General features: G+C 37.5%; 1 protein-coding gene across 1 annotated transcript in view; it reads left to right on the top strand.

Moving 5' to 3' along the window:
• The first annotated feature begins 651 nt into the window (after positions 1-651).
• LOC121372180 (nucleoporin Nup37-like) overlaps positions 652-13,048 on the top strand; it is a 24,602-nt gene continuing 12,205 nt past the window's right edge. Inside the window, exons 1-3 of the mRNA XM_041498464.1 lie at positions 652-825; positions 4,576-4,700; positions 12,546-12,627. Of these exons, the coding sequence (XP_041354398.1) occupies positions 685-825; positions 4,576-4,700; positions 12,546-12,627 (348 nt within the window). The 5' untranslated portion in view covers positions 652-684. The remainder of the gene's footprint in view (positions 826-4,575; positions 4,701-12,545; positions 12,628-13,048) is intronic.

A 13,048-nucleotide genomic window follows, 5' to 3' on the forward strand; every position in this document is an offset into this window, starting at 1 on the left:
GCAGGTGTCGACGTTCAGGAAAAGGTTTTGGGTGGGTGGGAGAGGGGGTTGGTTTTGATGCTATTGAATTTGCAAATGTACCGTAGGATTAAAGCCAAACAAAAAGTGTTGCATTCATTTCAACTTATTTTCGTCCTTATATCCAATTAAGATTCAAGCACGCTGCCCTGGACACACACCTCAGCTATCTGGGCTGTCTCTCCAGGACAGTGGGTTAGTTGTTAGTTGGTTAGTGGTTAGTGAGAGAGAAGAGGGTGCAGTGGCCTTACCCATTGAGCCCTTAAGAACTCGCTTTGGGCTGGAGTCTGTATTTACCAGTCTGTAGTCCGATGGCTCAACTACTGCGCCACCGAGGCCGGTCGAAAATGTTGGAAATTTTCTTGAAGGTAATTTTAACGCATAATAAATTGAAAATGAATCTAATTGGTTGATTTGACATAGCTGATCGAAAAGTAGTTCTTTGTCGCTAATGCTGGCTATACAGTTTTGTAAGCTACACAGTAAACCAAATTACTACGGAAACCAGTCAAACGTGTTTGCAAACGTTCACCGAAAAACGGCTGGCCTGAACGTGGAATGCCAATTTTGCGGCAATGTCACAAGGGAGACTACTCTGCTGGTACAAATTCTTCTGTATTGGAAATAGTAAAGTGGACACGCGGGGGATCTGTTTGTTTGAGAATCATGACTGACGATTCGAAAAAGTACACGATTCCGTGTCCTGAAGTTGTTCTTTGTGTAGAGTTTTCACCGTACGAGGCGTCTTGTCAATTACTGGCTGTGTCTACTTCAACACGAGTTACTGTTTTTTCATGTCGGTTTGAGGTATGTACTGCCCGGTTTCTAGACGTTTCGTACCCAAACACGTTCGTACCATACCCTTTCGTAACCACTAGCATACCAGTTCGTAACCAATTAAATAATGTCATACATTACACCTAACATTAATATTGGTATAATATCCGCCCGATCCCCTCCATTATTATTTTTAGTTAGGGTTGAGGGTTAGGGTTAAGGTTAGGGTTGGGGTTGGGGTTAGGGTTAGGGCTAGCATTGGGGTTAGGGTTGGAGTTAAGGTTAGGGTTAGGGGAAGGGGGGACCGGGCAGATATTTTTCCGTAATAATCACTCAGTATCTTTTATAATAATATAAGCATTAAATGAATTATGTGCTGTGCATCACTGAAGCATGCCCTTTCGTAACCAAAAAGCATATCTTTTCGTAGCCAAAGAGCAATTCTTTTATCTTGTAATTTGGTGTCGATTCCACAGTGCAGCGATGGTGTTTATTGTTATGCATAACCGTTCCGAGATATCGATCGGAATATTTCGCAAGACCGATCCTCTCTTCGTACGTATATATGTTCAAAACAAAAACATTCATGCACACACACGTACTTATGTGAGCACACGCACGCACGTATAACAAAAATATAATAAGATCTGATATCCCATGTTTTTGGAATGTGGATTTTTTTTAGGTCTAATAATGCCTACATTGTCCGATATAATACATTTTTGATAGAAGAATACAACTTTTTGTTTTAATTTATGCCTTTGTTTGGTATTCCTTTGGGTACGAACGGGTATGACTTTGGGTACGAAACGGTATGGTTACGAAACGACCTAATACCGTACTGCCCGACCAGCAATACGCACACCTGTCACGTGACTGTGTCAGTCGAGGGGCTAGTCCGAAGGGGTTCCCGTCCGAAGGGATGTAGAAAGTGTGGTTAAGAAAAGTATTGACTTAATGTGCGACCTGCACTATTGAGGGGCGGGATTTACATCATTTAGCTCAGTCGATATTCCTTTCACCCCCCCCCCCCCCCCCCCCCAAATTCTGATTAAAGGTAGGGTCAACTCAAACAAGAGCCTTATGTGTTGGAAAGATGCATACCCAGACCACCAACACATACTGACACTTTAACAAATGAAAAACACGTAATTTTAGAGTTAATAAAAAAAACATGATTATTCCTGCTAACTGATGACCGGTAGTATTATACTAAAGCTTGGGGCGAAGTGACGTGAGCTCCGTCCATCTCCTCTTAAGCACAGTGTAAACAAACGCATTAATTTACGACAAGGCGCTTCGCTTTCATTAACCTGATTTGTAAAACAACATAAATGACTTGATAGTATAATAAACTATTTAACTAAATATATTTCAATTTGTATCAATAGAACGAATTGGAGTTATAGTATTTTTCTTTTTTAAAAAATCCAAAGAAAAAATGCATATTATTAGGCCTATTGGTAGGGTACGTTCAAGCAAAAACGACCACTCACGATACCCAAGTGATACTTTTCTTTTCTTTGGGACGACGTAATTGATCAGTTTTGTGATTTTAGATGGGAAAGTCTACTTAATCAAGGGTTTTACAGAATTACTTACAGTAATAAAGCAGGCGGCTGATAATGCCCATTGCGATTGGAGGGGTATCCGTGCGGTTACCACACACAGGGCTCACGCGACCGGGTGAAGTGAGCCCAAACTTCGCTCTGATCAGTCTGACTTCGCTGTGCCAGTCACTGTAAGGCGAAGTCTGTGTCGCCTTTTAAGAAATAGTCATCACTTGCAATGTACACAATCACGGATCAATGGTGAAGAACTTGAGGAACACCTATTCATAGATAATAATTACGTGTGAAGTGTATGAGAGTTTGAAGAGGGACTGGCACCACAAAACCATGCGACGGGCTCACAGATAGACGGTCTAGCTCTTACAACACCCGTGTCTGGCTTAAACGTGTTGAAGCGTATTGCCAAGCGAATGTGCTGGAAATTGTACAAGTGTGGGGATCTAGACTATGGCGAGTGAATTTTATTTAGGGAGTTAGGGTCATGCTCCAATGGAAAATACATTGAAAAAAAAAATCGTTCGGAACAGCAAAATGTGGGGAGTAATTAATTAGTTTTACGTAGACTTTGTCATAATGTATAAATTCAACATACAAAACAGATGTCGAAATTATAAAATAATACAGGCAAACCTGTCCTAGCGGATTTTTAATGTAGATGCATTCACAATAAGCAGCCACCTGTCTTACACACCTAGCGGCCATATAAAGTGGATCCCTAAAGTGTCCCTGTTACAGTGTTAAGAGGCCACTGTAAATTCTATATATAAAAAAAATTAAAACAACAGTGACATGGTGCAGCAGATAAGCAATTTTCACACCTTTACGGAAACTAGTACCCATTCAGTCTAACAACAACAACTATAGAGCACATATCCAACATTTAGCAGTACTGACGGTAAAACAAATTAAAATTAAAATACAGATTTTAAAAGTTGCACCTGTATTGAGATAACTTCTTTTTGCATATTTTATTTTATTTTATTAAAAATTCAAGTCTCCCTGCTGTTAAATACTTCGCCCTCTCTAACGTTTGAGAGAGAAGTGACTTCGCTCTATGATTTTGACCTTGTGTGAGGCCTGCACACAATACCCTGTGATCTTAATAAAAGAGGCACATCTTTTTAGTGTGTCTAGACACAGTGTCTGGGGACAGTAAAATGTACACCTGCCAATCAGGAACCACAGGTACAGGCCACGGAAAGAAAAGACCAATTAACCAAGAAAACACTCCGATTATTATTTCAGTACATGGATTACTTTATGTAAACCATAATACAGTTATTTCAACACTTTGACAATGGTAGTTTATTTTCTATTGAAAAATAATATATAGTTGTTGTTGGCTTACTGGGATGACTATTATTACTGAACATTGCGATGCATTTGCAAAAATCAGGTATGTTTTGTTTCTTCAGTTCGAAGACTAATTCCTGATGTGACACGTTAGGTATTATGTAACCACCAGCTTGCCAGAGGGCGTATTCACTGGGATGGTACAAAATGGCTGCGCCCGTTATATATAATAGCCGTCACATTTAACCATTTTATTAATTAACTATACGATAATACTTGTTGATATTAAGCAATAATGTGCAATATATATCATTGAATATGCATACCAGGCCAAATGCCTTCATTGTCCTCTCCTTTAAGGTCGACGACAGTCACTTTTCGCACCCTAGTTTTGGCTTCGTATGATATATTTAACAAAAGGTATTTTTATTTCTTTCATCTTTTGAAACTTAAAATTAATATTTTGTCCAGAATTATGAAAAATAACAAAATACCAACCTGTAAACAACGTCCGCTTGTTATAGAAATTTGACAGGGGTCAAGGTTAGTAGAACAGTTTTTATTTTAATGTGGTTTGTAATAATATAGCTAATTTTTAATTTGATGATGTCAGTATTCCAATGACGTCACTTTGAATCACCTTACAATAACCATATACTGGGTACATGACGTTTCCGTTTTAAGAATGCTGTTAAAATTCCAATGCAAACTTACTATTGAAAATGTTTTGTTTGAACATTACTAATACATCTGAATGTGTTAGATTAAAATCTTGTGATTAAAAAATTGTACCTTTTACGAAATATGGATTTCAAGTGAAATTACGGTAAGATATGCTATATTTATTGTGTACGAACCCAAAACAAGGGTGCGAAAAGTGACTGTCATCGACCTTAGTGATAGTCTTGTACTACAGGAAGAAGATGCCGACGTTGATGGTATTGAGTACACTCAGATCCGTGACTTCCAGACAGAGAATCAGACCAGCACCATAGCATGGAACCCAGAAACCTCTTTATCTGTCCTACCAAAGTTTCTCAGGTACCTATTGTAGTTTTACAACCAGAAAACATTGTTCTTTTGTAAAAATATTCTTTGAAATGCTGTTACAGAACTGATTAAAATATTACTGAGATATTAATAATATTTGGTCAAATTAATATATCGTTGAACCACAGTTTATTTATCCCTTGCTGTATTTATTTCAGACTCTTTCAGTTGTGCTTAGAATTCACACCTTGTGGTAGACTTGTTTAGCTATTTCCCATGCCAACCATTACACTAGACACAACACACATACACCTGTAACTCACACTTATACAACATATTTTATATATAAACACACTTACTGACACACCCAACAGATACACACACATACCTGTAACTCACACTTATACAACATATTTTATATATAAACACACTTAAATTACACACCCAACAGATACACACACACATACACCTGTAACTCACACTTATACAACATATTTTATATATAAACACACTTACTGACACACCCAACAGATACACACACACATACACCTGTAACTCACACTTATAGTATTATACAACATATTTTATATATAAACACACTTACTGACACACCCAACAGATACACACACACATACACCTGTAACTCACACTTATACAACATATTTTATATATAAACACACTTAAATTACACACCCAACAGATACACACACACACCTGTAACTCACACTTATACAACATATTTTATATATAAACACACTTACTTACACACCCAACAGATACACACACACATACACCTGTAACTCACACTTATACAACATATTTTATATATAAACACACTTACTTACACACCCAACAGATACACACACATACCTGTAACTCACACTTATACAACATATTTTATATATAAACACACTTAAATTACACACCCAACAGATACACACACACATACACCTGTAACTCACACTTATACAACATATTTTATATATAAACACACTTAAATTACACACCCAACAGATACACACACACCAACACCTGTAACTCACACTTATACAACATATTTTATATATAAACACACTTACTGACACACCCAACAGATAGACACACACATACACCTGTAACTCACACTTATACAACATATTTTATATATAAACACACTTACTGACACACCCAACAGATACACACATACACCTGTAACTCACACTTATACAACATATTTTATATATAAACACACTTACTTACACGCCCAACAGATACACACACACATACACCTGTAACTCACACTTATACAACATATTTTATATATAAACACACTTACTGACACACCCAACAGATACACACACATACACCTGTAACTCACACTTATACAACATATTTTATATATAAACACACTTAAATTACACACCCAACAGATACACACACACATACACCTGTAACTCACACTTATACAACATATTTTATATATAAACACACTTACTTACACACCCAACAGATACACACACATACACCTGTAACTCACACTTGTACAACATATTTTATATATAAACACACTTACTTACACACCCAACAGATACACACACACACCTGTAACTCACACTTATACAACATATTTTATATATAAACACACTTACTTACACACCCAACAGATACACACACACATACACCTGTAACTCACACTTATACAACATATTTTATATATAAACACACTTACTGACACACCCAACAGATACACACACACGTACACCTGTAACTCACACTTATACAACATATTTTATATATAAACACACTTACTGACACACCCAACAGATACACACACACATACACCTGTAACTCACACTTATATAACATATTTTATATATAAACACACTTACTGACACACCCAACAGATACACACATACACCTGTAACTCATACTTATACAACATATTTTATATATAAACACACTTACTTACACGCCCAACAGATACACACACACATACACCTGTAACTCACACTTATACAACATATTTTATATATAAACACACTTACTGACACACCCAACAGATACACACACACACATACACCTGTAACTCACACTTATACAACATATTTTATATATAAACACACTTACTGACACACCCAACAGATACACACACACATACACCTGTAACTCACACTTATACAACATATTTTATATATAAACACACTTACTGACACACCCAACAGATACACACATACACCTGTAACTCACACTTATACAACATATTTTATATATAAACACACTTACTTACACACCCAACAGATACACACACACATACACCTGTAACTCACACTTATACAACATATTTTATATATAAACACACTTACTGACACACCCAACAGATACACACACACATACACCTGTAACTCACACTTATACAACATATTTTATATATAAACACACTTACTGACACACCCAACAGATACACACACACATACACCTGTAACTCACACTTATACAACATATTTTATATATAAACACACTTACTGAAACACCCAACAGATACACACACATACACCTGTAACTCACACTTATACAACATATTTTATATATAAACACACTTACTGACACACCCAACAGATACACACACACATACACCTGTAACTCACACTTATACAACATATTTTATATATAAACACACTTACACACCCAACAGATACACACACACACCTGTAACTCACACTTATACAACATATTTTATATATAAACACACTTACTGACACACCCAACAGATACACACACACCAACACCTGTAACTCACACTTATACAACATATTTTATATATAAACACACTTACTCACACACCCAACATATACACACACACATACACCTGTAACTCACACTTATACAACATATTTTATATATAAACACACTTAAATTACACACCAAACAGATACCACACACACATACACACACACACTTATACCAACAGATACACACACACATACACCTGTAACTCACACTTATACAACATATTTTATATATAAACACACTTAAATTACACACCCAACAGATACACACACACCAACACCTGTAACTCACACTTATACAACATATTTTATATATAAACACACTTACTGACACACCCAACAGATAGACACACACATACACCTGTAACTCACACTTATACAACATATTTTATATATAAACACACTTACTGACACACCCAACAGATACACACATACACCTGTAACTCACACTTATACAACATATTTTATATATAAACACACTTACTTACACGCCCAACAGATACACACACACATACACCTGTAACTCACACTTATACAACATATTTTATATATAAACACACTTACTGACACACCCAACAGATACACACACACATACACCTGTAACTCACACTTATACAACATATTTTATATATAAACACACTTACTGACACACCCAACAGATACACACATACACCTGTAACTCACACTTATACAACATATTTTATATATAAACACACTTACTTACACACCCAACAGATACACACACACATACACCTGTAACTCACACTTATACAACATATTTTATATATAAACACACTTACTGACACACCCAACAGATACACACACACATACACCTGTAACTCACACTTATACAACATATTTTATATATAAACACACTTACTAACACACCCAACAGATACACACACACATACACCTGTAACTCACACTTATACAACATATTTTATATATAAACACACTTACTGAAACACCCAACAGATACACACACATACACCTGTAACTCACACTTATACAACATATTTTATATATAAACACACTTACTGACACACCCAACAGATACACACACACATACACCTGTAACTCACACTTATACAACATATTTTATATATAAACACACTTAAATTACACACCCAACAGATACACACACACATACACCTGTAACTCACACTTATACAACATATTTTATATATAAACACACTTACACACCCAACAGATACACACACACACACCTGTAACTCACACTTATACAACATATTTTATATATAAACACACTTACTGACACACCCAACAGATACACACACACCAACACCTGTAACTCACACTTATACAACATATTTTATATATAAACACACTTACTCACACACCCAACAGATACACACACACATACACCTGTAACTCACACTTATACAACATATTTTATATATAAACACACTTAAATTACACACCCAACAGATACACACACACATACACCTGTAACTCACACTTATACAACATATTTTATATATAAACACACTTAAATTACACACCCAACAGATACACACACACACACACACCTGTAACTCACACTTATACAACATATTTTATATATAAACACACTTACTGAAACACCCAACAGATACACACACACATACACCTGTAACTCACACTTATACAACATATTTTATATATAAACACACTTACACACCCAACAGATACACACATACACCTGTAACTCACACTTATACAACATATTTTATATATAAACACACTTACTGACACACCCAACAGATACACACACACCAACACCTGTAACTCACACTTATACAACATATTTTATATATAAACACACTTACTCACACACCCAACAGATACACACACACATACACCTGTAACTCACACTTATACAACATATTTTATATATAAACACACTTAAATTACACACCCAACAGATACACACACACATACACCTGTAACTCACACTTATACAACATATTTTATATATAAACACACTTACTGACACACCCAACAGATACACACACACATACACCTGTAACTCACACTTATACAACATATTTTATATATAAACACACTTAAATTACACACCCAACAGATACACACATATACACCTGTAACTCACACTTATACAACATATTTTATATATAAACACACTTACTTACACACCCAACAGATACACACACACATACACCTGTAACTCACACTTATACAACATATTTTATATATAAACACACTTACACACCCAACAGATACACACATACACCTGTAACTCACACTTATACAACATATTTTATATATACACACACTTACTGACACACCCAACAGATACACACACACCAACACCTGTAACTCACACTTATACAACATATTTTATATATAAACACACTTACTCACACACCCAACAGATACACACACACATACACCTGTAACTCACACTTATACAACATATTTTATATATAAACACACTTAAATTACACCCCCAACAGATACACACACACATACACCTGTAACTCACACTTATACAACATATTTTATATATAAACACACTTACTGACACACCCAACAGATACACACACACATACACCTGTAACTCACACTTATACAACATATTTTATATATAAACACACTTAAATTACACACCCAACAGATACACACACACCAACACCTGTAACTCACACTTATACAACATATTTTATATATAAACACACTTACTTACACACCCAACAGATACACACATACACCTGTAACTCACACTTATACAACATATTTTATATATAAACACACTTACTTACACACCCAACAGATACACACACACCAACACCTGTAACTCACACTTATACAACATATTTTATATATAAACACACTTACTTACACACCCAACAGATACACACATACACCTGTAACTCACACTTATACAACATATTTTATATATAAACACACTTACTTACACACCCAACAGATACACACATACACCTGTAACTCACACTTATACAACATATTTTATATATAAACACACTTACTTACACACCCAACAGATACACACACACCAACACCTGTAACTCACACTTATACAACATATTTTATATATACTCTTCAAAAGAAGAAACGCAAAACCACATTGTCGTAACATTTGGAGAATTGATTTAATTATTGAATGGTGAGTCCGATAATTACCAAATGTTGCAGGATTGTTCACAATTCACTCTAGTCCATTGTGAGTAAGTGATAGGACACACCACCAAGGTCAAGGTCATCTGGAGTCAATACTGGGTGTGGCCTCCGCGTGTGTTGACAACTGCCTGGCACTGCCTGCCCATTGAAGCAACCAGAGTACGGATGACGTCCCGGGGGATGGTGGCCCACTCGGCCTGCAAGGCTGCTGCCAGCTCGGGCAGGGTCTGGGGCTGTGGTTGTCGCTGTCGGAGGCGTCGGTCCAACTCGTCCCATAGATGCTCAATTGGGTTCAAATCCGGTGATATCGATGGCCAAGGAAGGACATTAATGTTGTTGTTCTGTAGGAAAGCCGTTGTGAGACGTGCTGTGTGAGGCCTGGCGTTGTCATGTTGGAACACTGCGTTGGCGTTGGCCATAACTGGAACGATGTGTGGCCGGAGGATCTGGTCAATGTAGCCCTGTGCATTCAGGTTGCCCTACACGTGGACCAGGTCAGTTCTGCCAGTGTGTAAGATGGCTGCCCACACCATGACACTACCCCCGCCGAATCTGTCCACTTCCTGCACGCAGTTTGCCACATAACGTTCACCACGACGCCTATACACGCGACATCTTCCATCATGACGTCGGAGCAGAAATCGGGACTCGTCACTGAACCACACCTGTCTCCATCGCAGTTGAGGCCATTGTCGATGAATCTGGCACCACTGCAGTCGGAGTCGACGGTGTTGTGGTGTTAAGATGACACCTCGAACTGGACGTCTGGCACGAATTCCTACCTCACGTAGGCGGTTCCGTACGGTCTGGTTGGATATCCTGCGCAAACCTGGTATTGCTGCGGCTGTGGAGGTGGCAGTAGTCAATCGTTCCCGAAGGTGGCGTACCCGGATGTAGCGGTCCTGCCCGGGGGTAGTGACCCGTGGTCGACCGGATCTAGGGAGGTCACGTGTTGATCCATGTTGCTGGTAACGGTCCCACAGTCTGGAGATGGTGCTTGGGGACACATGGAATGCCCTGGCAACGGCCGTTCTGGATTCGCCTGCGTCTAGTCGGCCGATGGCATTGTTTCTCTGCGGTTCACTGAGACGTGGCATGTCCTGGATTGTCAACTGTCGGCCAGATACAGAGGCCAGGCAAGCGAACACCCTGCACTTTTATACTGTCGGTGTTCATGTTGCACGTGCAGTGGTGACATGGTTTGCACGTGGCTGCGTTTTTGTGAATAGTCACATTTTGGAACTTTATTGTACAGTAGCTTCGTTTTATCGAATGTAACCGTGGGAATGTGTTTGGGACATGCAATGACCTTATATTCACAAAGCATGAACCGGTAGGAAACATAAAATCGGAGTTATAACCCATTTGTACCCTTTTGCGTTTCTTTTTTTGAAGAGTATATAAACACATTTACTGACACACCCAACAGATACACACACACACCTGTAACTCACACTTATACAACATATTTTATATATAAACCCACTTACTGACACACCCAACAGATACACACACACCAAACCTGTAACTCACACTTATACAACATATTTTATATATAAACACACTTACTGACACACCCAACAGATACACACATACACCTGTAACTCACACTTATACAACATATTTTATATATAAACACACTTAAATTACACACCCAACAGATACACACACACATACACCTGTAACTCACACTTATACAAGATATTTTATATATAACTGTTTTGGTATTACTGACACACCCAACAGATACACACACACATACACCTGTAACTCACACTTATACAACATATTTTATATATAAACACACTTAAATTACACACCCAACAGATACACACACACATACACCTGTAACTCACACTTATACAACATATTTTATATATAAACACACTTACTGACACACCCAACAGATACACACACACATACCTAATATTGCTATTAATTTACAGTATGATTTTTTCACTACCTGCAGTTTTGCCACAGCTGAACTGGATGTCAAAGATCATCATCTCCGACTGTTCACATCAAATCTCAAGGAAGATGAAAGTGTTTTGGTATGTACATGGCAGTGACAGGCATTTATCCAGGCATTATATGGTACTGTTTTGGTATGTACATGGCAGTGACAGGCATTTATCCAGGTATTATACGGTACTGTTTTGGTATGTACATGGCAGTGACAGGCATTATACGGTACTGTTTTGGTATGTACATGGCAGTGACAGGCATTTATCCAGGCATTATACGGTACTGTTTTGGTATGTACATGGCAGTGACAGGCATTTATCCAGGCATTATACGGTACTGTTTTGGTATGTACATGGCAGTGACAGGCATTTATCCAGGCATTATACGGTACTGTACTGTTTTGGTATGTACATGGCAGTGACAAGCATTATACGGTACTGTTTTGGTATGCATTGACAGGCATATACGATACTGTTTTGGTATGTACATGGCAGTGACAGGCATTTA

Source organism: Gigantopelta aegis, chromosome 4, assembly GCF_016097555.1.
Source record: "Gigantopelta aegis isolate Gae_Host chromosome 4, Gae_host_genome, whole genome shotgun sequence".
Lineage (NCBI taxonomy): Eukaryota > Metazoa > Mollusca > Gastropoda > Neomphalida > Peltospiridae > Gigantopelta > Gigantopelta aegis.